At 46.6% G+C, this 26,105-nt stretch overlaps 1 protein-coding gene across 3 annotated transcripts in view; it reads right to left on the reverse strand.

Annotated features, from left to right (window-relative positions):
• Positions 1-26,105, reverse strand: part of LOC146834963 (protein zyg-11 homolog B) — a 308,674-nt gene that overhangs the window by 84,993 nt on the left and 197,576 nt on the right. For all 3 annotated transcript variants that reach the window (XM_085602608.1, XM_085602607.1, XM_085602610.1), the window contains 2 exons: positions 15,614-15,811; positions 15,459-15,511 (listed from right to left, as the gene is read on the reverse strand). In XM_085602608.1, coding sequence (XP_085458734.1) covers positions 15,459-15,511; positions 15,614-15,811 — 251 coding nt within the window. The remainder of the gene's footprint in view (positions 1-15,458; positions 15,512-15,613; positions 15,812-26,105) is intronic.

A 26,105-nucleotide genomic window follows, 5' to 3' on the forward strand; every position in this document is an offset into this window, starting at 1 on the left:
AACAGATAGCGTTCGTTTTGCCTTGTGGTAGCAAATCTGTATGCATTTTACAATCCACCTAGCTATCCCTGATTTAGAGATGGGGTTGCCTTTGTGTGGTGGAGAGAAAGAGACAAACAGTTGTTTGGTCTTTCTGAAAGGTTGTGTTCTCTGGATATAGTAAAGTAAGCCCTTTTAACATCTAGCGTGTGTAGACCCTTTCTGCAACAGTTTGAGGTTGCGAGAAAAAAAACGGTAATTCTACCGATTGGTTTAGATGGAAGAGGGAAATGACTTTGGGTAGGAATTTTGGGTTGGTATGGAGGCAAAGCTTGTTCTGGTGCATTTGGAGAAAAGGTTCTTGTATAGTAAGTGCTTGTATCTCACTGACCCTTCTAAGGGAAGCGATGGCTACAAGAAAAGCTGTTTTCCATGTGAGAAATTGCAGTTCGCATTTATGCAAAGGTTCGAAAGGCGGTCCCATTAGCCTTGTAAGGACTATATTTAAGTTCCACACAGGTGAGGGTGGTACTCTGGGGGGAATTATTCGTTTGAGGCCTTCCATGAAGGCTTTAATGGCAGGCACTCTGAAAAGTGATAGGTGCTGTCTGTTCTGTAGGTAAGCGGCAATTGCTGCGAGGTGAAGCCGAATGGATGTATATGCTAGGTTACACCTGTGTAGATGGAGCAAGTAGCATATGATGTGCTGTATCGATACGTCTAGAGGGTTGATTGTGTTGTTATGGCAATAAACAACAAATCTTTTCCACTTTGCAGCGTAGCAGGCTCTAGTGGTAGGGAGTCTAGCTTCTCTGATGACGTTCATACAGTCAGGGGGAAGGTGAAGGTATCCGAATTCTAGGATCTCAGGAGCCAGATCGCAAGGTTGAGCTGAGTTGGGTCCGGGTGTCTGATCTCTCCATGGTTCTGGGTTAGGAGGCATGATGAGAGGTGTAACTTTTGGTGTGGCACTACCGAGAGTTCCAGCAGCGTGGTGTACCACGGTTGTCTGGCCCATGTTGGAGCTACTAGAATCAGTGTGAGGGAGTGCTGTTGTAGCTTTCGCACCACTAATGGAATTAGTGGGAGAGGTGGAAAGGCGTACGCAAATTTGCCTGACCAGTTCATCCATATCGCATTGCCTTTGGACAATGGGTGTGGGTATCTGGCGGCGAAGCTTGGGCATTTTTTGTTTTCGTGGGTGGCGAAGACGTCTATCTGTGGATGCCCCCACATCTGAAAGAACGGGTGAAGAACCTGTGGGTGGAGTTCCCACTCGTGGATCTGCTGCGTCTGTCTGCTGAGCAGATCTGCCATGGTGTTTTGGACTCCTGGGACATGAGGGCTAGGAGAAAGATTTTGTGTGGAATTGCCCATCTCCATATCCTCTGTGATAGTTGAGAGAGCTGTGGAGAGTGTGGGCCGCCTTGTTTTTGAATGTAGTACATGGCCGTCATGTTGTCTGTGCGAATAAGGACTGCCTTGCCTAAAATCTGTGTGTGAAAGGATTTTAGGGCTAGAAAGATTGCCAGTAACTCCAGATGGTTGATGTGGAGTAACTTTTGTTGCGGCGTCCATGTGCCCTGCACTGTGAGGTGTAATAGATGAGCTCCCCAGCCGGAGAGCGATGAGTCTGTTAGGATTATTTGTGGAACCGGGTCCAGAAACGGTCGACCTCTGGAAAGATTTGTGGTGTTCCACCACTGAAGAGAGCGATGGGTGCGACCGTCTACCAACACCAGATCTGTCAGTTGCCCCTGGGCCTGGTTCCATTGGCGCGCTAAGCACTCTTGGAGTGGACGCATCTGGAGTCTTGCATGAGGCACTATGAAAATGTAAAAGGCCATCATCCCTATCAGTTGCATAAACACTCTTGCTGGGAGAGAGTGTTGAGGTATGAATCTTTGACGCAAAGCCTGAATGCTTGCAATCCTGGCAGGATTGGGGTAGGCTATGGCTTTTGAGGTGTCTATGGTGGCACCGAGGTATTGCTTTGTGTAGGATGGTATTAGCTGGGACTTTTGGTGGTTCACCGTGAAACCTAGTTGGTGAAGTAGTTGGATTGTAGTGGCGGTGTGATGTACACATTGGTTGTAGGACGTGGCTTTTATTAGCCAGTCGTCCAAATATGGGAAGACGTGAATGTGCTGTCTTCTGAGGTGTGCCGCCACTGCCGCTAGGCACTTGGTGAATACCCTTGGTGCTGTTGTGACCCCGAATGGGAGCACCTTGAACTGGTAGTGTTGCCCGTCCACTACAAATCTGAGGTACTTTCTGTGAGCATGGTGTACCGGAATGTGAAAGTATGCGTCTTTCGAGTGCAGTGTGGTGAGAAAGTCGTTCTGGGAGAGGAGCGGAAGTACCTGCTGAAGTGTTACCATGTGAAAATGGTCCGAATGTATGTATGTGTTTAGAGGCCGGAAATCTAGGATAGGTCGTAGAGTCTCGTCTCTTTTTGGTATCAGAAAATATAGGGAGTAGACCCCTAAATTTTGCTGACTGTCGGGGACTTGTTCTATCGCCTCCTTTTGTAGGAGGGAGATTACCTCCTGTTTTAGTAACGTGGAATGTTCTTGTGACATTGGGCGTTGCCTGGGTGGAATGTTGGGGGGGTAGATGTCAATTCTAGGCAGTACCCTGAACGAATAATTTGAGTCACCCATTTGTCTGATGTGATGGACTCCCAGACTTGAAGGAAATTTTGTAGTCTGCCCCGACCGGAGTGGGATGGTCTGGAGGGAGCAGAGGGAAGTCATTGGGTAGGCGGTGTGGCAGAGCGGGCGGTATTTGTTTTGCCTCTGCCTTTATTGTTATTGCCCCTATAGCCGCCTCTTTGATAACCCCTTGTGGAGGTGGATTGAGCAGGGGATTTGTAGGAAGTGGACGCACTATCTGAGGAGTAGCCTCTGCCTGTGCCCCGAAAGGAAGAGCGGCGAAAGGAGCGCCTAGGAGGGTGTGACTGCAGGGCTCCCATAGATTTCGCCGCATCTGTGTCTTTCTTCATCTTCTCGAGGGCCTCATCTACCTTTGGACCGAATAGATGTTCTTGATCAAATGGATGATTTAATATGGAGGCTTGTACCTCAGGTTTAAAGCCTGAAACTCTCAGCCAAGCATGGCGACGGAGGAGGACGCTAGTGTTAATGGCCCTGGAGGCTGTGTCTGCTGCGTCTAAGGCACAGCGTATAGAGGTGTTCGTTATGGTCTTACCCTCTTGAATTAATTCATTGGCCCTATTTCTGTATTTTTCTGGGAGATGGTGCATGATGGTTTCTAGTTCATCATAATGCGCTCTGTCGTATCTGGCCAATAGCGCTGGAGTGTTGGCGATACGCCATATATTGGCTGCCTGTGACGCAGTGCGCTTTCCTGACGCGTCCAGTAGCTTTGACTCTTAGTCAGGTGGTGGTGCTTCGCCTGACACCTGGGAATTTGACCTCTTCCGTGCAGTGGATACCACTAGGGAATCCAGTGGCGCTGGCCCTTTGATGTAGGCAGGATCTGTGGGGGCAGCTTTATACTTTTTCTCTATGCGTGGGTTTAGGACCCTAGCCCTGACTGGGTCTTTAAAAACCTCTGGCGCATGTTTTATTACCCCTTTGAGCATAGGTAGTATAGAAGTAGACCTATGTGCGGTATCATAGGTGTCGAGGAGGAAATCTTCCTCTACCGGGTCAGTGTGTAGCTCTACCCCGTGATAATTGGCCGCCCTCTGAAGTAGGTGGTGAAAACCTAATGAGTCTTCTGGTGGAGATGGCCTGGATGGATAAAGGTCATCTTGTGGGACATCTGGAATGTCTGGATTATTATAATCGTCCCATGGATCTGGGGATCCTGTAGGGGTGGGGGTCTTGTGGCACATCTGCTGGATCGTAGTATGGGTCCCCCTGATCATCATGGTCTGGAGACGGGGTCGGAGAGCGATGAGGCAGGGGTGGAGAAGGCGGAGGTGGAGGAGGTGGGGAAGGCACTCTGAAAGGGGAGGTAGCACAGTCTTTCCTCTTTGGAGATGGAGGCGGAGCTGCAATGTCCAAATGTCTCTTTTTAGAAGAAAGTGCCAAATGTCCAGTTTTTGGATCCTTGGTGAGTGTCTTCTGCAAGAGATCCGGTGTAAACAGTTCTTGAGACAATGGTTGTTCGGTCAGCGCCGAAGGTTTCGGGGCCGATGGCTTTTTAGGCTTGTCCGTGCCGTGCTTTTTTGGAACCTCTGATTTTTTGGATGGCGCCGAGGGCCTAATGCTGTTTGGTCGGTACCGAGAGGCTGGGTTTCGACACCGAGGGCTTTGGTGCGGAGCTCGGTGTCGATGTAGAGACCGATCTCTTTTTCGGTGCCGAAGAACAAGTTACTTACCTTCGGTAATGATGTATCTGTAAGAAACATTAGTTAGTTAGATTCCTCACCTTAGAATATCCCCAGGCGTCAGAGTGGATCCGGAAGATTTTTCGTCAGCAATACCTCTTGCGCGTCGCTAGGTGTCATCTGCGGCTCCGCGTCCTATGACGTCGTCGGAGTACTTAGACGCCGCCCTCGCGCGCTGACGTCAGTTCTTGTACATAGCCTTCCGCGCCAGGAACGCAAAGCCATGCAAGATACCGACACTGGTGCCAAAAAATTCTAGGGCCCTGAAAGGGATAGCCTTAACCCTAGATGTCAGTTCGCAGAACGGGGAGGATGGGTGGGTCGGTGAGGAATCTAACTAACTAATGTTTCTTACAGATACATCGTTACCGAAGGTAAGTAACTTGTTCATCTGAAAGAAACACGTTAGATTCCTCACCTTAGAATAGATACCCAAGCAATACCATCCCCGGTGGTGGGTCTGCGAACCAAGATCACACCAGAAAGTCCTGGAGGACAGAACGGCCAAAGAAGCCATCCCTCCGGACTTGGCTGTCTAGGCAATAATGCCTGACAAATGTATGTAGCGAAGCCCACGTAGCCGCCTGACAGATGTCCTGCAACGGGACTCCCCGTCCCAAAGCAGTAGTAGCCAAGGAGTAACTGATTTTGATGCACAAAACGACCCACCGGGAGATGGTCCGTTTGTGCAAAGCTTTTCCCTTCTTAGCACCCACGTATCTAACGAAAAGTTGGTCGTCCACCCGGAACTGTTTTGTGCGGTCCAAATAAAAAGAGAGCGCACGCTTTGGGTCCAGACGGTGGAGCCTCTCTTCCTCTTTGGAAGGATGCGGAGGCGGAAAGAAGGTGGGCAAGGTGACAGACTGCCCAAGATGAAAAGGACTCACCACTTTCGGTAGAAAAGAAGGACGAGGCCGAAGGACAACCTTGTCCGGATGAACAGAGAGATAAGGAGGCTTGGACGATAGAGCCTGGAGCTCACTCACCCGTCTAGCCGAGGAGATGGCTACCAGGAAAGCAGTCTTAAGCGTCAGAAGACGAAGAGGACAATTGTGAAGAGGCTCAAAGGGAGCGCACATCAGAAATGTGAGAACAAGATTCAAGTCCCACTGAGGCATTACGAAAGGAACAGGAGGGAACGTATGAGTAATGCCTTTAAGAAAGCGTTGAACCACAGGGGACTTGAAAAGAGAAGGCTGATCAGGAATCCGTAAGAAGGCAGAGAGGGAGCAAGATAACCTTTCAAGGTGCCCAGGGCAGAGCCCTGCCGGGCCAAAGAAAGAAGAGAACCTCAGAAAGAGGGGCGGAAAGGGGATCCACAGCCTTTGCTGTGCACCATGCCACAAATCTGTTCCACCGGCAGGCGTATACCGTCTTTGTGGAGGGACGCCTGGCTGCCAGAATGATATCACAGACTTCAGGAGGCAAGTCAAATGGCATCAACTGCCACCGCTCAATCTCCACGCATGGAGGTGGAGGCTGGACAGGTTCGGGTGGAGGACCGTCCCCTGCTGCTGCGACAGAAGATCCTCCCGAAGGGGCAGACGTATCGGAGGATCGGTCAACATACTGAGTAGCTCGGGATACCAGTACCTTCGTGCCCAATTCGGGGCCACCAAGATGACTTGGGCCCGGTCGTGCCTGATCTTCTTCAGCACTCTGGGCAGAAGTGGTATAGGCGGAAAGGCGTACAACAGACCGCAACTCCACTCGTGACGTAAAGCGTTGCCGAGCGAGTGCCGCCTTGGAAATTCCAACGCGCAGAACTGCTGACATTGCGCGTTCTCTTCGGTGGCGAATAGATCTAACCAAGGCTCTCCCCACTGCTGAAAGAGACCTTGCGCCACTTCGGAGTTCAGACGCCATTCGTGATCCATCATGCACCGGCGGCTGAGTTTGTCTGCTCTGGCGTTAAGAGAGCCCGCCAGATGTTGAACCACTAGGGTGACGCCCTGGTGTTCCAGCCACGTCCAGAGGCGCAGAGCCTCCTGACAAAGGGTCCACGACCCCACCCCGCCCTGTTTGTTGCAATACCACATGGCGGTGGTGTTGTCCATGAACACCTGCACGACACTTCCCCTGACAGAGGGAAGGAAGGCTTTCAGTGCAAGTCGGATCGCTCTCAACTCCAACAGGTTGAGGTGGAGGCGAGACTCCGCCGGAGACCAGAGGCCTCTGATCTCCGCCTATCCCATATGGCCACCCCATCCCAGGAGGGACGCATCCGTCACTACGACATAATCCGGTTGGGGAAGGGAGAGGCTCTTGCCCATGACCCAATCGCTGTCCGTGAGCCACCACTGCAACTGCTGTGCAGTGCCCTCCGAGATCAAGACATGGTCGGACAGGTTGCCGTGATGCTGGGCCCACTGAAACTTCAGGTCCCACTGCAGAGCCCGCATGCGCCGCCTGGCGTGATGCACTAGGAGGATGCAGGAGGCCATCAGCCCCAGAAGCCGCAACACTAGCCTGACCGAAACCCAGGATAGAGGCCGAAAGATGGGAATCAGGGCCTGAATATCCCGGACCCGCTGTTCCGGCGGATAGACCCGGAACTGCGCCGAATCGAGAACCGCTCCGATGAAGAGGAGCTTCTGAGAGGGACTCAGGTGTGACTTCGGCACGTTGATGGAAAACCCCAGCAAATGCAGGAGATCCGCCGTAGTCTGGAGGTGGGAGACGACTGCCTGGGGCGAGCCCGCCTTCAACAACCAGTCGCCGAGATAGGGGAAGACTGGAACCCCTGATCTGCGCAGATGAGCTGCGACCACCGCCATCACTTTCGTGAACACCCGAGGGGCACTGGTGAGGCCGAAGGGGAGCACGGTGAACTGAAAATGCTCCTGGCCCACCGTGAACCGCAGGTAACGCCGGTGGGCCGGCAGGACGGGGATGTGGAAATATGCGTCCTGCAAGTCCAACGCTACCATCCAGTCTCCAGGGTCGAGGGCAGCTAGAACCTGAGCCAAAGTCAACATTTTGAACCGTTCCTTCCGGAGGAAGGCATTGACGTTCCTGAGGTCCAAGATAGGGCGTAGGCCCCCTTTGCCCTTCTTGGGAACCAGAAAGTAGTGGGCATAACAACCACGACCTACTTCTGGGCTCGGAACGCGCTCGATGGCCTCTTTGGCCAAGAGGGCCGAAACTTCCTCTCGCAGAAGATTCAAATGATCCTCCGAGATACGGTGGTGCTGCGGTGGCATGGCTGGAGGGGTCATCTCGAAGGGGAGGGAGTAGCCCCTTCGGACGATTTGCAGCACCCACCTGTCCGAAGTGATGGTACGCCAGTGGAGCAGGTGATGGCGAACTCTGCCGCCCACTGGCGAGGAATGGGCCGGAAAGCTCGGACTAGGAAGGCTTGGAGGCGGATGCTGCCGGGGTGGATGTGGGCTGACCGCGTCGTCCTCCAGAACCGCCTCGGCGGAAACCAGGTCCGCGACCGCGCGCAGGTTGGTTCTGCGGCTGGTGGCTAGGCGGACGTGAGGAGGCACCCCTTCCTTGGCCACGGAAGGGGCGAAAGGCGGAAGTTTGCGACCGCGGGGCCGAGAGGCCCAAGGACTTGGCCGTAGCCCGGGAGTCCTTAAAGCGATTCAGCACACTGTCCGCTTTCTCACCAAAAAGGCGAGTGCCATCAAAGGGCATGTCCATGAGAGTGCTCTGGACATCCCCCGAAAACGACGTGGACCGCAGCCAGGCGTGACGTCTAAGCGCCACCGTGGTAGAAATCGCCGTACCCAGCGAGTCCGTAGTGTCAAGCCCACATCGGATTGCATGTCGTGCTGCATCCCTCCCATCGGCCAGAGCCTGGCTAAGTCGTGTCTGGGCCTCCTCCGGGCACAGGGGCAGCACGTCCTCCACCGTATCCCACAGAGAGTGGGAATAACGGTCCAAAAGACAGGCGGTGTTCAAGGACCGCAGACCCAAACTAAGGGAGGAGAACAGCTTTTTGCCAAACTGTTCCAGTCTCTTGGAATCCCGGTACTGCGGAGCGGTCGGGAAGGAGGATTGGGAGGTAGAAGCCTGGATAACCAGGCTCTCGGGGGTGGGGTGTTGGGACAGAAAACTGGGGTCGCCCGGAGCAGGGCGGTGGCGCCTGGCGACGTTCCTGTCCACAGGAGGAACTGTGGAGGGCTTGGACCAGGTGCCCTGCAGAACGTCAATGAGGGCCTCATTGAATTGCAGCAGAGGTTCAGTGGAGCTTGCTGCAGACTGAAGCACCTCAGTGAGGACGTTAGTCCTCACAGCCACGGCAGGCAGCTCGAGCCCACGGGCTGCGGCCGCCTTGCGCAGCACCACAGAGAAAGCAGCACCCTCCTCCGAAGCCACAGTCGGAGGAGAGATGAATCCAGTGTCTGGTGAGGTATCCAGACCACTGGCCTCCCCCAGTTCATCTGCCCAGTCCTGTGACAGCTGAGCCTGAACGGCCATAGGATCCTCGGACCCCTCCCATTCGCCCCCGTCATCCGATTCCTGGTAAACAGGAGGAAGGAGCGGAGCCGGACGATAGACATAATGTGTCTCTAACGGCGCCGTACGCGGCGTCCATCGACGCCGCAACGGCACCGGATCCGGAGCGGGGCACAACTGGGGCTCGACGCCGAGCGGAGCCGGCGTCGGAGGTGGAACCGGTGTCGACGCCGGCAGAGGAGGCGTGACGAGGTCGACCGGCGTCGGCGGGGACTCGGGGCGTTGGGGGCCGGAGCCGGGGCCGGAGCCGCCGGCATGCAAGGTTGCCCAGTCGGGTCCGCAGGGCCCGAAGGCGCGCCAGCGGGCGTCGACGGCGGAGCCAGGCTCCTCATGGCCGAGAGGAAGGCACTGACTTCCGCCGGCGTCGCGTCAGTCCCAGGGACCGGCGGGTATGGGGACTTGCGCGGCGCCTGCGGCTCCGCTGGAGCCGCGGGGGTGGAACCACCCTGACCCTCGGCCGAGTCGCGCGACCGGCGAGGGGAGTCCGAAGAGCGGTGTCACTTCTTGGAGTGCTTCGACTTACCCGAAGACTTGGAGCCAGACGAGCGATGATGACGTCGGCTGCGGCTCCGCGACCGATCCTTGAACCTCCTCCTGGACCGGGATCGAGAGGGGCGCGGAGCCGAGTGGCGAATCTCGAGGAGCTTACGGGACCGCTCCCGTCTAGCCTTCGAGGTCAGGGCCTTGCAGTCCGAACACGACTCCGCGTCGTGGTCGAGGCCCAAACAGTAAAGGCACCGGCGGTGATGATCCGTAACCGACATCAAGCGGTTACAGTCAGCACAAGCTTTGAAACCAGGCATCCTACCGGCACCGGAGTCGAGACAAGATCAAAAAGGATCAAAAAACTTAGTCAAAAAAGACTAAAAGGGGTAGCTCTCCCGGATCTGCGCTTACTGGCGCGGAAAAAAGAAGAACTGACGTCAGCGCGCGAGGGCGGCGTCCAAGGACTCCGACGACGTCATTCCGGCGCACGACGCCGACGACGGACGCGGAGCCGCAGACGACGCCTAGCGACGCGCAAGGGGTATTGCTGACGAAAAATCTTCCGGATCCAGTCTGACGGCTAAGGTGAGGAATCTAACTAACGTGTTTCTTTCAGATGTATGTTTATCGGCACCGCTGGCAGGCTGGCTCGAGCCCGAGCCGCCGGAAGGCTTATCAGGCTTCTTCACCGGGCCCGAAGGTGGGGTGTTGGAAGCATTGTCTTTGGTCTTGCCTAGGCTCGGAGGCGAAGGCGTGCCCGAAGCCTTTTTAGGTGTTGGCGCGGGTGTGGGTGGGGGTATTTTACTCACGACCCTCTGCGCCGGGGTGATGTCCTCCACATCCGAGTCGTCGGCTTCGGAAGCACCAACGAGGTCCTCTTCGGTGTGCTGCTGTCCCGGAGCTTCGACGTAGTCCCCGAAGAGGTCGACTGGAACGGAGGTCGAGGAGTGCTCCATGTTTCGTCTGGCCCTTCGATCTCGAATAGTCTTTTTGGATCTGAAAGACTTGCAGGCGGGACAGTCTCGAGCCTCGTGTTCAGGGGAGAGGCAGAGGTTGCACACCTCATGAAGATCGGTGTGGGGGAATTTGGACCCACATCGAGGGCACTTCTTGAATGGAGTTCTTTCCATCAGACAGGACCGGAGCTTGGATAGGCCCAAAGGCCGCCGTCGACTACTGGAATCGAAGGTGTGTCGAAGAGAAGGTGATTGAGGAGATCAGGATCTGAACAATACCGCGAAGAGCGAGGATTCCGCTTCGATCGTCGAACTGGAAATGTTCGGAACCGGAGCGCGAAGTATTACATCCGAGCCCGATGGCGGAAAAAAACAATCTGAGGATGGAGCCGAAGCCCATGCGCAATATGAACCAAGGGAGGAGTCACCGACCTCGTGAGTTCCAAAGACTTTCCAAGAGGAAAAACAAACTGCAAACATCCGGGCCCAACACCAGATGGCGATCTATGCAAAAGTGTGTAATCTACAGCTCATATGCCTCGAACAGGAAGATATCTGTGATCCGAGCACCACAATTCAGGGGAGGTGAGTGGGAGCATGTGAATCGACAGCACTACACGCTGCGAAAAGATGCTTACAGGGTAGCATTTTCCGTTAATGGCATGTGTAGCTGAAGATACACATGATCAGCATAGACGATACAGTAGTACCCCCTACAAGTTGTAGCTAGTGTGGATGATGTAGATGCTTGAAAATGAACCGTTAAAACAGTTTCACCAACCACAGCTGGTTGCCTGACTAGGATATCCACTCCATAATACATAGCGACGGTGTGTGGAGTTGACCAAGGGGTGTAACAGGGAGGGGTCTTGCAAGTGAGTGATAAAATGTTGAGCATCAGTAAGCAGGGGCTGAGAAAAAGGGGGGTGTTTTAGAAAAAACAGCTAAACATATTTACATCAAATTTGGCAGAGAGCTAGATATTTACTCAGATTATTTTTGGGATTTGGTGTAAATCTGTTCAGCGGTTTTTGAGAAACTGAAGTTTAAAAGTGAGCAATGTCTTGACAGTAGGTGTCCACATATTCTCTGATTGGCCACTTTAAAAGGGGCTTGTCAATCTTAACTGATTGGTCACAACCTGCAGAATATGTTGAGGCACATTTCAATAAAAGAAAAGGTCCTAAGGCTTGTATGGAAGTCTGTTAACTCTTTTGGGCTGTTGGGTCCAAGCTACTGCTCCTCCAATTACTCCATAAACTGCTCAATCATTTTAGAAAAGAAAGTCATTAGTAAAGGACCCACAAACATTTACAGCATACATTGACTGTATGTACATATGTGCAACTATTAAATTATAATAGTGCAGTCCTGGAGACAAGTCTAATGCAGAATGGTAAAACTTAGATGGTGCACAGTTGAACTAATAGCAAACTTTTAAGTGAAAACAGTTCTTCATTTACACAAGGTAGAGACTGAGTGCAACTAAGTGTGAGTGGTAGACCCCGGTTACAAACAGGTTGCAGCTTAAATCAAAAGCCCTGTCGCCAAATATGTGAGAACAACTAAAGCTTATGCTTACAATACATTATTCCACTGTGGATTTCTATGCACATGTTGATATTAAAGAATAGTATGTTATGTGGTTGTACCAGCAAGTTTCATATAAACTGGAAATTTATAAAAAGGTACAGATATTTATTTTTGGAAGTTCAATGACCATTCTGACACAGTATACATTTTTGAAGAATGTATAATCTATGGGTGACACAAACTGTTCAAGTCACAAAATGATTGTAAGTGCTGTTGTAATAGTGTACAAAGTCTGCTAATTTCAAAAATTTGTGTGAGATATTTTTGCAAGCATGCCTTAACAGTGGCTAAACATTAGATCTGAATCTGTTGACTAAAAATCCTATGTCAGATTAAGTATTTAAAATGTATAACTCTTTAAGTTAAGTAATCACCATACATGCTTTTAAATGGTATTTAAGGTTGATTGGATCATTTCTACAGAAACATTATGTTTCTTATGTACCAGAAAACCAGTTAAAAAAAAGATCATGTTCTCTATTAGACGTGGTGCGGTCACAGATATGCTTTATGTCCTGCATGTTTCAAAAGGTTAGAGAGGTGGCAGAAAATGGGGTCTGGGTGTAGCTAGCTAATACAATTCAGTATGAAAAGTGTATAGCAGACTATCACATTCATCAGATGAGGTCATCGGTGATGTCATCAATGGTATCATATCAGTGAGTTAGGTATAGTTAGCTCACTGAACCTTTACTGGCAAATTTCAGTGCGGTTTTGGTTCTTAAGTATTGGTTTTTAACTTATTTCAATGTAACCTTTGTTTTTTCAAGTGAAAGCATGCTGTATAGCCAATTCTATGCTTGAAGACTTGGCTGCAAAAACATTTCAACAGGCTATCACTTTCTAGCTTGGCATGGGTGGCGCTATGATAATCCTTATGCTTAAAATCTCTGCTAGAACAACAGATATCTGAAGTGAGCAGATGTAAAGTGTTGGTGGTGCTGTAGGGTGCTCTAATAGGGAGCTGCTCTCCACCTAAACCTTGGGAAATACCCAGAATTTCCTGCTTCCTTTTTTGCATATATGGTTGTTTATTTATTTATTTATTTTCCGGGATCTCCACACACAGACAGGACTTGTCTACATTTATGACTTTGGTGAGAATCATACGATGCAGAACAAATATTTATTTCTTTTGAGTCTATGTAAAACCACAATTATTCAATATTTTGAATAAAATGCCACTGAAGATATTCTTTGGATCACTATGTGGGTTGCTGGGAAAGAAACTAAGGGTGAATTCTTGAAACTGAATGCTGCTTGGATATCTCCGTTTGGAGAATTGGGTCAACAATTATGCCATTAGAGATGCAGCATAAGAAATTAGGCACCTAAAAACCTACAGAATCAGCAACAGCCATTTAGGGATTAATTATTTCTACTGAGGGGCAGATTTGTTAATAACTGAAATTAAATGCTTACCAATTAGAATTTAACCAACTCTGAGGTACATCTCAGAAGAAATTGTTATTGTTGCAATCTCATCCCTCTATAGTCATATTGTTATTGTGAGACTTGTTTCCATATTCAAAAACACCCCTGACCAAACTCTATAACCACTTGCAAGGTTGTGGGAGAAGTAAGTGCAGGACTTTGCTTTTCCTATATTAGCAAAACCAGGGAAAAGTCTGGCAGAGCGGAGGTTTTATTAACCCAGAGCGTTCCTAAATTAACATGTTGTGATAATTTCAAAGTTCTTCACCACCAGATTAAAGTAGGTTCTCCAGCTACTAACTCAAGCCCACAACACAGTTTTTTATGGCTAGTCAAATTTCAGACCACATAAGAACCACAATGTAACAGCACTCCCCAACCCCAGAGCTTTTCATTAGATCGCAAAAGCTTTTCAACCAGTTACACTATATTTATATCAATTTCCTATTGAGGAAATGGAAATATAACCCCATATTCCAAAAATGTATACTTGCTAATTTTGTAGCTCCCAAAACAGGGCCTACAAAAGAGGGGCTCCTATCTTGTCCTTTCTTGTCTGTAATATTCTCGCATCAGTCAAACCTCTGGAGCAATGGCTAAAAGAAAAATCGATTTTTAAGCTCCTATTATTAAATGTGCATGAGAACAGGATTCCCTTTTACGTATTTGTTATTATCTATTTCATGCAAGACTTGCTTAAAGATCTACCTGCAATGGTTTTTGATCAAACAGTATATATCAGCGGGACTGAAAATACTTTGTGCCTAAGCAAACTGCACCAATCTAACCCCACCCACAGGCTTACTTTTTCTTCTATTCTCTATAACTGAAGATTTAGCGGTTTCGAGAAAATTTTCTTTAAACTAGAAAAGTAGAGTAAACTGGAACTAACTTGGTTTGGTAGGCTCCCTACCAGAAAGGTGATTTTCATTCCAGTTTGTTTGTTTTATAGAGCAGTCCAATCCAAACACCGGCAAGCAATCTTGAAGGTTGAGAGCAAGCTATTGCTATATAATATGCAAAGAGCAAAAAACAGGTAGATTTTGTAGTCCACAAGAAAGGTGGTTTAGTTGTACCAGATGGAGTTAGATGTTTATTTCTTCAAAATACCTCCAGTCTTCAACTGGAAAAATCATTTAGCAGAACATCTGGGAAATTATCCACAAATGCATTATACCCATGAAAGCAAGGTAGTGCACACATAAATGATGTACTACCAGCAATGGAAAAGTATATTAAATGTATGCAGATTTTCTAGTGAATAAAAAGTTATGTGTAATTACGTGGGAAAGGGGGCATGCCAAGACAAATAAAAACGGTTATTGCAAGGAATAAACCGTCATTTTATTTCAGATTTATAGTATCCCCTGGAGCTAAGAAACCTCCCCTAAAATTTAAGTTATACAAACACAGGGAAATCAAAAACAGAAATTCCTGTTTTCAAATCTGAGCAGGAACAGCTTGATCATTAGCCTGCATACAAACTGCTCATAGAAGATTTGACCCAAATGGTAATGAAAGCCCACTATGCTTGGTATTATGTTTTCTAGCCCCATATATGTAAGCCGTAGACATCAAAGTAATGTGACACACTGTATCCTATTCCATGGAGCTGTCTGAGTATGACCTGGTATACACATTTGTTAAAGGTGTTTCTCTCACATGTGCTAATGGTTTATGTGTTATCTTATGATACCAGTATTTGAAGCTCCTTAGATGATATATTGGTGGTACTTATCACAAACATGTTTCAAGCCACTTGTATAACTGTTTACTCCAGGAAGAACCCTACTACACCCTCGATGTATAATGGGCAAAATATGTAATGTGTTACAGAGAAGATAAATGACTATTAAGGACGTTTAGTTAATAAATAAAAAATTACAGTTTATTCATCTGGCAATTCCTATGATTGTCGCCTACCGATATAGTGATATCCCTAACTTGCCAGTCATTATGGGTGGCTCAGATTAAAAGGGCACCAACATATAGCAGGTGCATGAGAGATGGAATTTATGATTGTGTGTATTTGTATGTGCGTGATTAACTGGAGTAAAACAATTATTAAAAACTGGAAAATGCTACAGAAAGTTCACTAATTGGGGGAACAGTTAATATAAGGATCTTTACCTTGGAACTTCAGCTGTCAGGAACTATAATGTTAATAGATCGTAAGAAGTTACCTGTATGCTACCATTTCACACTCTGGGGTGGGCCAACTCAAAATTGTAGAGTGCTGGAAAAGAAGATGGTGATATTTTAGTTAAAATACACACTCATAGAAAAAGCAATAACAAACAAACCTTTCTATAATTAAATAGGTAAGCCAATACCCTACCAATTGTTGAAGAAGGTCATCCCTCAGAGCGTCAGTAAGCGTCCAGGCCTCTTCTCCCCTGGATATTAAATGAGCAATGATTCCTGCTGCAAAGTAACTGACTTCCACTTCAGCGCTGTGTAATAATCTACTTATGTGGTCTATAAACTCCTTCCACATTAGCTCAGAATGAAGCTCTTTCACTTCAGCAATGTTGTTCTGAAAAGAAATAAGTCATTTACTTGTAATCATGGTACTTCATCATTAGCATCTTTGCTGAATACATCTGAATGCATCAATACTGAGTACATCTGCATCAGTGTGACATTCTGCAACAAATTTTCAAAAGATAATTATCTTCTGCAAAGTAGTTTAATAACTATAAAAACGAAATAAGGGCCATCTTTCTTGCAAGGCATATCCTTTTACTTTTGCCATAACATTTAAGTGATCCTAAAAATATGAGCATTTTAGAGGGGCAAACTCCCCTGGGGACCAAATAATATATATAACCTTTTCTCTTGCATGGGCGGGGGTGATTACCCCTCCAAGTAAATATAACACCATTTCTTTCTTTCTGAAGAAAGTGCACGGGAGCCCAGCACTGCCCCACAGACATAATTCAAAAGAGAGGCAGCACCGAAAAGCAAAGTGTCTCCCCTTGCCAAAAAACTTCTGCAAGTGGATAGCATCTGGGCCTGCAAAACCCAAACAGCAATCCTTCCATGAGGCACCAGTGACTGCTTTGTTTGGGGTGGCAATACATCTGGCACAAGGAACAACCCAAGACGATGAAATAGTATTTGAAGCATTTCCCTTCCACATGGGGCTTGATTGGGCCCGGATTACCTTAATCGCCTCCTATTGGGAAGGGAATAGTGCCCTGAACATCAGAGAAAATGAAAGCCATTTTTTTCATCAACTGTGGTCATCAACTGTGCTCTGTGCCTGACGGCAGAGACACCATTAGCAATTGGAGTCTCTTCCTATTTCTGACTGTATTCTTACGCAGGAATTGTGGCAAAGTTCCTCACAATTTGTATTTTTTTAAAGAACACGTTATTAAGCTCCAACAAATACAATTAAAAAAAGCCAAAAGCAACATATAGCGAAGAAAAAACATATTGAATGGCAGTATGGCACTAACACATTCACTCTGAACATGCCAACCAACACGGATTGTCGGTCGACAAGAACATGATGCATATTGCACACCTAAAACTGTGCAAAGACATGGGCTGCAAATATTAGTAGGGGCACCTTCTGCAGCAGATTATTGTTTGTGGATCCAAGAACAGGGAATCACATGCAATTTGCAATGAATGATAATTACTGGATGTACAATGCGGCTTAATTTTCTCCCACATTTGCGGATATATTTACAAATCGTGGGCTACAACTCCTCTGCAGGGCAACATTTTTCCCCCAATTGTAATCCTGTTTTGAAAGCACATGAGTTAGTGTCTGCAACAGGTTCTGCAATTTCGATTATGTTTTTGTATGTAGATACTTATTGGATAAAGAATTTGTTATTTCCAGTGACTTTTGGCTGTTTTGATTTTGCCTTTAATTTTTTTTTAGTCACAGTTTTTATCCCATTCTCACCTGCAGTGAATACTCACTTTTCACTCACATCACTCAAACACTATCATTCACAGTACATACACATTTCCGAGTACCTCTGCACCCTACACACAGTAGTTGCTTTTTTCTTTTTACAGAAGAAAAGAGATGTGGCATGTCAATGTTGGACTACTTCCAGGGCTCTTAGTCAAATAATAGGAGTGGCCCCTCATGGTGCTTGAGAAACAGAGACTAAGTCGGATGATGAGAATTATGGATCAGATCCTGGAAGTGATTTTTCCTTTGCTGGAGTTCCATCAGATGGAGACTTCAAGTGAATCTGAAAGACATGGCCATGATGCACAGAAAGGCAGTAAAATGTCTAATGTCCCTTTTAAAATTCAACCTGCACCACTGACACAGTGGCATAAGCACAATACAGAGTGCCTAGAGGTTCCACGCAGAGCACAGCAAGTGTTCATTTGTCCACACCTGTAATGATTTCAACCTGTAATTCCATCTTTCACAAATGCCATTTATGTAGACAATTACTATGAAAGAACACAGCTCCTAAGTGAGCTGTACAACATTGTCACTTCGGTGTTTGGGACAATTTGAAGTAACCACAAATGATTTCCCAAAAGCTGGATTGTAAACAGCGCCAAAATGGTCAGTGCCGTGTTTGCAACAAACTACTATCAATGAACAGATGGGAAGGGCATGTGCTCACTACAATTTATGATGACAGAACTTTTCCTGCCCAGGTTTGGGGTAAGTTGTCAGAAGAGAATAAGCCAAACTTAATACCGGACTATAGCAAGAGCGTAGTTGATAAAAGTGGCCAGCTGTTACAGCTATACGATGCAATCCATCAAACTCATTTGATACAAGAAGTTGGCGAGGCACCTGATCCATTTTGCAGCATACAATGCATAGGTTGTCTGTTTTCCCAATGTCAGAATACCACTGGAAGATCGATGTCCTTCTGCAACTTTGAACTGGCTATTATGTACAATCTCACTGCTGTAGGAGCAGTAACCCATATTTCATGTAGTGTGGTGGGTGGTGCAGGACTAAATGGACAACACTTTTGTAAAAGCATTGCAGCAACAGATAGGAAAAGTCAATTTTGAAAATGCAGAGCTTGTACTTTTAGGAAAGTGCCCCTTTTTTACATGGTCACCCCCACGTTTTGCCTGTCATTTGATGTGATTTGTACTGGCAACCAGGTCCCCAGTGCCAGATCTCTTTCCCAAAACTGTACATTTGTTTCCCAATTGGCAATACTTTTAGAACTCCCTGCAAGCCCCTAGTAAACTGTACCCCTGGTGTCTAGGTCAAGAGGCTAAAGAGGGACCTAAAGGACTGCAGCACGGATTGTGCCACCCTAAGGGATCCCTCACCAAACGCATACAGACTACCACTGCAGGCTGCTTGTCTTGGTGCAGACAAAAGTGAAAACCCAACATGGGACACATCACTGTATGCCATGCCCACAGACACTGCATGCAATATAGGTAAGTCACCCCTACAGCAGGCCTACAGCTCTAAGGCAGAGTGCAATATACTACATGTGTGGACATATCTGCATGAGCAGATATGCATCTTTGTTGGTCAAGTCCATTACTGCTAGTACAAGTGACCAGGGAATCCATTTTAAGTACGTCATAGACACTGGTGAAAATGAGTTCCCCAACTACATGATGAGTTCACTGAAACAAAAGATGTTTGGTATCAAACATCTATTAATAAAGCCACACTGATTCCAGTGTTGGATTTATTTATATATGCACCCAGAGGGAACCTTAGAGGTGCCCCTGCAAACCTACCAACTACTGATATGCTCATGGACTGGTATTATACAGTCTGCTAACCCAGAAGAGCTTGAGACCCGAGAAAGGGAGAGAGAGTCTTTGCTCTTAGGAGCTCAGGAACAAAACTTGCTCAGGCAGAGGGTGTTTACACCTCACTCCAACAGGAAGACCTGCAGATTAGCACGTAAATGCAAGGAGCTTTAAAGAGCCCACCATCTTTGGCATTCAAATCTGGCTTCTGGCTTACCTCACAGGAAAGGATGTGAAATGTTCACTTTCAGGTTAGTTCCAGCCCTAAGGTGGGCTACCTGAAGTGAACACAAAATTTCAGAGTCTGCCATCTTGGTGGCAAACTTAGGAACTCTGGGACAGGGATATGTCCACTTCTCACAAGAAGTGGTCATAAAGGGGGCATAGTGACACCATGGGCAGGTAGCCCATTGGCTACTACGCTACCCTTCCCAAAAGCACCTAAATGCAGTGTTTAGGGGAGCACCGGGCACCAGAAAATCAGATCCTGCCAACCTGAAAGAAGATGGACATGAAGAGTCGCAAGAACAGAAGACTAACAACTGACTTGACACCAACCCTGCCGGCATGCCTGCTGACTTCGCCAATTGCACCAAAGACGACTTGTCCTGCAGCTGCTCACTTCCAAAGCCTGGGAGACCAGCCAGCACTTCCCCCCCCGGAATCAGGAACTCTCGCATAGCAGCAGAGCTGCTTCCCTGCATCCTGCAGACACCCCAAGAGGCCTGTGAGGACTCAGGACTGCAAAAACCTGATACCGGAAAGCACCACTGCACCCGTGCTGCCCAGTCTGAGCTGAACTAGGCCAAAGGTGCCAGCATGGTTCCCCCGCCCCTCCAGAGACCAATTCCAGCTTTGACTTGCCTACTGTGGAGTCCCCGACGCTGCTTGCAGCCTCTGTTTGCAGGCCCCCTTGACCATGAGTGCTCTCGAAGACAAAAACCCAAAGCCTCAGGAAAACGCTGCAGCAGTCGCCCCTGGCCCGTGGAGAACAGGACCACAGGTGTACCGAGCATCGTGAGGCCTGAGCACCCGCCCCTACACTCCCTCCCCACCCCCACCATTGGTTCAGCCGGACTAGCCTTTAAGTCCAAACCTGCAGCCTCTTTTTTCGAAGACCGACCCCCATAGACTAACATTGGGCACCCGAGGCTGCATTGCACCTCTGCACCCGGCAGCCCCAGTGCCTCCTGGTGTGACCACTTGGTGCTGCCTTGGACCTTGCCTCATACTCACCTTAAGTCCAGGAGATTGGTCTCATATTTCTGTACTCTACCTGTATGCGTATTTGATTTTCCTCCCATAGGATAACATTACAGCCTCTGAAAATTGCACAAAAAGTGTCGACTTTTGAAAACGTAAAGTATTTTCATCTCGAAATGTACTTACCTGATTGTACTGAGTCTGATTATATATATATATATATATATATATATATATATATATATATATATATATATATATATATATATATATATATATATATATATATATATATATATATATATATGTGTTAATTTTATAAATTGATTTGGATCTCCTTATTGAATCCAGTACATCATTTATTGACTGTGTATGTATTTCTCACATGCCCACACTCCTCTCTGATGAACCTAAGGCTGCTCAACCACACTTACCCTTAGGAGAGCACCTTGGGATTGCTAGAGCAAGTCCCTGTCCACTCCTAAGGGATACCTGGACTCTTTGCACAGTATACTCTATTTAGGACCAGGCTCCTACAGTACTTGTCAAAGAATGAGGTGTGAAACTCTATTACTGTCCACAGTAAGCATCTAAGCCAGATCATACCACATTGAACTCCCTAAAGTGTCTAGTTTTCACAAATGTTTAGGGTTGGTAGGATTCCCCCGATCATGGGCCCATATACAAAAACTAAGCCCACCCCAAGAACGGATGGAATTCTTGGCACTGACACTGTGTGATTGTTGTACTTTTCCTGACTCATTAGATAGGCCCACTCACACATCTGGGGTACTATTTTTATCAGAAGTGTAAGAATGCAGAATAGTACATTTGTCCTTATCGATAAAGTTTTTTTTACACATTTGACTTTCAAATGTAATTCCATGAGCACAAAAGAACATTTCTTAAAATTGTTCTCAGATTCACTTGAGTAATCCCAAATTTAAAGTCCTAACCTCTATACCCAAGTTTTTTTTAGGCACATTTAAAATGCATAACTTTTCTTCATATGCATTTTTATTCTTTCAATTTTATATCATTAATTGATATATGATCGAAACAATGAAAAATCATCATGAGCCGCACCTCTATAGATGGCTCGTGATATCACGAGTGTGACAGATGTTATGGTACATTACTTTTACAGATTAGCCTTCAGGGCAAAAAACTAAATTACAGATGAAACAGTGGCACACCCATTCAATTTATTGTACTTATTATCACTATGTTTTGATTTTAAGAATATTGTTTTGATAAAACCCCATAAACTGCAAGTAGACTGAGACCAAATTAATAGTAAATAATGACCCCCACTTAGAAAACTGCAAATAACTGTGGTTTTAAAATTGTTGCCCGTCTCTGAAAGCTGGGTTGAGGACAATCTTGGTGCAGCAAACCTTTGACAGATGCCAATTTTAGTAAAAAGCACACACTTTTTCATACAGCATCTTTTGCCATTTAAAGAAAAAGCCACATTTTGGCCATTTGCTTGGTTGCCTCTTTTGAAAACCACAAACCCTTGGTAGCTTGATAGGTGTTTTTTTGCGGAAAAAAGGTTATGGTGGATTAAGTGCCAACTACCCTGCCAAAGATCAAAAAGGTGTTCAGCACTGGGAAGAGAAAAGGGCTAGCATTTAAGAGGCTAAACAATGGAATCTGGAGAAAGAGATCAGATAGATGAAAAACATAGCTTGAAATAGGCAGGCTAACTATACAGATTATGAAATGATGCTTGGCCTATCTATGTCTTCATCCTGATGTCCGAATCCAGACAATGGCACTTTAGAAAAGTGTGCACTGACCTACAGATTGCTTCTCTATATTTCTCTAAAGCTGGAATCTGTCAGGAGTAAAGCAGTTAAAGCCAGCAATGTTTGAAGTTGGCAAAAGATTTTGCCCCACGCACTTATTTGAGCGGGTATGTATGGTGTCCTCTGTCGGACTTCTTTCACAGATGAACGAGTTCTGTGACTAACCATGTGTCTTGGCCATTCTGGGGCTTGTTGTTGCAGTGGAAAGATACACTGGTACACCAGACAAAGTAATACTTAAACAGGCTGTATTGGAGAGACAACCTGGTGACAGTCCTCTCCAAGATGCCAGGCATAACTGAAACTTGGAATTCCATTCGCCTCACAATCTACAAAGTGACATCCAAATAAGGAAACACACAAATGCACTTACACCATAACAGCTATCAATCTCATTCAGGTTCTCTGGTTTCAGCTTTATCACCTAATCTATAGTAAATATGTTATCCATTTAAATCAAGATTGTGTTCCTCTGCAAAAGAAGTAACAACCCCAAGGAAAAATGGAATACTCACATGTTGATGAGATAAGACATCACCCCGAGTCCATGGTTTTGAGATTGTTATCTCCTTATTGAAGTCCTTGACTCCCTAACAGTTACTGGACTCCAGTAGCAGCTGCTACTATGGAGACTTACACACCAGACCCATAGACATCTGTGCTTCTTGATCATGACTTGCGTCTCTGGTAGTCTTGATGAAAATTCATATATTTCAAGACACTGATTGATTGGTACTGGTCCCCTTGGAAACTCAAACGGGCAAACATCTTGCCCCACGACCTGTGCTGGAGGTGTAGTGCTGATTATGGCGACTTATTCTACATACTATTGTTCTGATGACTCAGACAATGTAATCTTACATTGATCTTTCCTTCCCCTAAGCACAGCATCTTATATCCATGATATCCTAGACATTCCTGATATGTCACTGCATAAACATCGACGGTTGGCGACTTCACTAGCCACAGGTCAAGCTGTGTATACTTTACCACAAGTGACCACCCACCCTGCGATCCTTCCATGAATGGCAGCTTGAACTCCACTGCATAGTCTGTCATAAGCGTAGCACATACAAACTTAATGATAAATTACACACTTTCAAGGCAGTCTTGGGTCCCTTCCTCAAGAGTGATACTGCATCCTCAGTCTGAACATAGCCAGTGACATCCTTAGTTTTTCACTTCCACCCCTGAGGTATCGAAACACTGAGTTTAGCGGACTACCTCCACAGCTGACGCATTAAGCGTTGTCTCTCTTAGCTGACTGATATATTGACTTCTCCCGGGTATGACAACTCCTAGCAACCTGCCAACCCCTGTGCTTCATTATAGCTCGAGGATTTTTTTGTACTGACTTCAAGAACTACAAGTCCCTAGAAACCTGTGATTGGCTCAATAACACTGACACACACAACGCTTTCCCACACCCTTGAAACTGAAGTAGGCGGTTACTTAATAAAGGAACTGGACTCGTACGGCGGTCTATTTCTATCCGCAGCACAATCCATGGCCAGGCTGCCCTTAATGCAAGGTACATTTGGCAACCATTTGCCAACTTCATTTTTTACATTGGGGAACGACACAAGTGGGGTTTCCCATGCTATGGACATCACCTACACATGGCAGTTTGTGTCCGCAGTGATTGTTTACTGTTAAGGACTCCGTGCTGAGGGTGCTAATATGCACGCACAGCTAGGATTTCGGAGTTCATCTTAACTAATCCCTATGAGTGAGTGCTAAATATAGTGTTGCGCTCGACTGACCGTGTGTCACTTTCAGTTACTGGCAGTGCATTTGTACAATCCACTTGGTGGGCTCTGCCTGCACCTGGTAGGGATTACCCTTATAGTTGTGGGGGGTATTTTTTCTCTTTGTTGTTATTTATGTTACAATAGTGCATGGGTACGGCTCTGTATGTGGACCGGCACTGTTTGTTTTTTCCCTTCCAAAACCTAATGATGGGGAGGGTTTAATTTCACAGCTTGCGAGTGGTCCTTTTCCTTTCTTTTTGTCCTTCGTCTTGACAATACCAAATGGATATGGTTTCTACAGATAGCTGAATAGGCTCGCCCATTAATACTATAAAGGGCTTCCCAAGTCCAAATACATGATGATATATACACACATATTCTCTATGGGGGGTTGTGTTTGAGTCAACTGTGTTTTTGATTTTGTAATTTCTGTACTCTGACATACTTATGTCCAGTGACAGCGGATACACATATGTCCTTTGAACACTGTAGGACGTTAGGCCGCCTTGCGTTTGTGCCAAGGTTAAGTTGGCGATGTGTACCGGACATTTGCTTGTAGGCATTGTTTTTGGGGTGTGGCTATGTGAGTTTGCTGGTCAGTGTTAACCGCTGCAAATCTTAGAAAGTGAATGAGTATTATGCTTAAGTGTTAGTAATTCATGCTGACATATGTTATACCAATATATTTATTTATTTCAGCTACTTCTACCTGTGGATCCCTGATTAAGTGGAGCCACTTCACCAATGGTTTTTATTTAGCACTACCTTAATTTTTTTCACATTATTGCAGAAGCTTCTATAAGGTCCTGAAGAAGGCCGCCACACCTTGAATGAGGGTATCAGGCTGAAACATGTTGACCTATTTTTCCACACAATGACAGGTTGGATTCCCTCCTGTTGAGGCTTAATTTTACTCCTGGCCCAGGGGCGCCCCAATAAAGTTGTTTGCGCACCTTGGAGCTATTTTTAGATCACAATTTTCTTGCTCTGCACCCCTCACCATTCCCAGCTCATCCACGGTATTTAGTACACTTTTCTCCATCAAAACATCCCTGAGCCCCTCCTTCTCAGTGAAGAGGTTATTGCCTGCTTTTAAACTAGGTTACCAAGGAGGTTACCCTTTGATGAAGCATGCCACCTACAGGTGGGTAAGGGAAACCATCCTTTAAAAGGACTTTTTGATAGTACTCATTCCTTTCTGTATCAGACGCAGGGGTTGCTTTGTGTGTTATTGTTTACCGAATAGGGGAATCAATCCCTGTGGCTCTTTAAAAACTTCCTCTAGCCTTTATAGTGTTGTGATTGAACCCCTAGCAACCCCCAAGTACCTCTATGCCCTGCCGTCCGCTCTCCTCCCCCCATAATGCTTTCTTCTTAGATTTTCTACATAGAGGTATTGCAGACTTGTTCCACTGTCGTTCCTGGAGAGTGATGAGACCCTTTAAGTCTGCTTTTCTGGCGGTTTTGCCCTTCGCAGTGCCGAGATGCTAATGTGTTGTATTACCTATTGGAATGTCGGCATTGTTTCGGCAGTTCTGTATTGTGTTGTTCCAAAGTATATTCTCTTGCACTGCTAATGAGAAATAAAGTAAGGTTGCAAAAAAGAGAGATTGTTATTTCCATCCTGGGACAGGTATTTGTGACAGTTGTATACTCAGAGTTTGTTGGAACAGAAACCCTATCACCAATTTCTTTTTCTGTCAAAGGAAGGACTGGGTGCTGCCACCGACAAATCCTAATACCCAAACAGCTAGTATCAACGAAAAACAATATAGGAAAAAACTGCCCGACAGGGGGTCTGTGCGGTTAAAAGCTCTAAAGAAACAAGAAACAATAATTCTCTTGAACATTTGTTTTTTAATAACGGATGTTTTGTATTTGATACTAGATCAGGCTATGAGACTACAAATTCCATGATCCAGCAGGAGTAATAAGGCTCAGCTGTTCAAGAGGGTGTGACTATAAGGAGGGCGTTCACACATCGGCCGGTGTGCGTATTTACATAACACCTGTGAAGATTGTAGCAGCGCGGTGTCGCACACGATAGGAGGGTGAGGTTAATCACTGCTTGCCCGGGGTCGTTCATAAGGTTCTATGATCGGTGGAGGGCACTGGAATGCAGTCCGCTGTACCGTACCTATGGTATGACCAATTGTTGTTTTCAGGTAGGAAACACCTTTTCTCTTGGCTGCCATTTCCTTGGAGACACACCGGATAGTGAGCGCCACAGAATCAGTTAGAGGAGCGTTTGGAGAGTGTGGTTTTAAATACTTGAACATGAAATCTGTGCCGAATAACAGGTTTCTGGAGCAGCAAGGAGCGATTGTTAAATAAAGGGGCG

This window comes from Triturus cristatus, chromosome 4_2 (genome assembly GCF_964204655.1).
Source record: "Triturus cristatus chromosome 4_2, aTriCri1.1, whole genome shotgun sequence".
NCBI classification, from domain to species: Eukaryota; Metazoa; Chordata; class Amphibia; order Caudata; family Salamandridae; genus Triturus; species Triturus cristatus.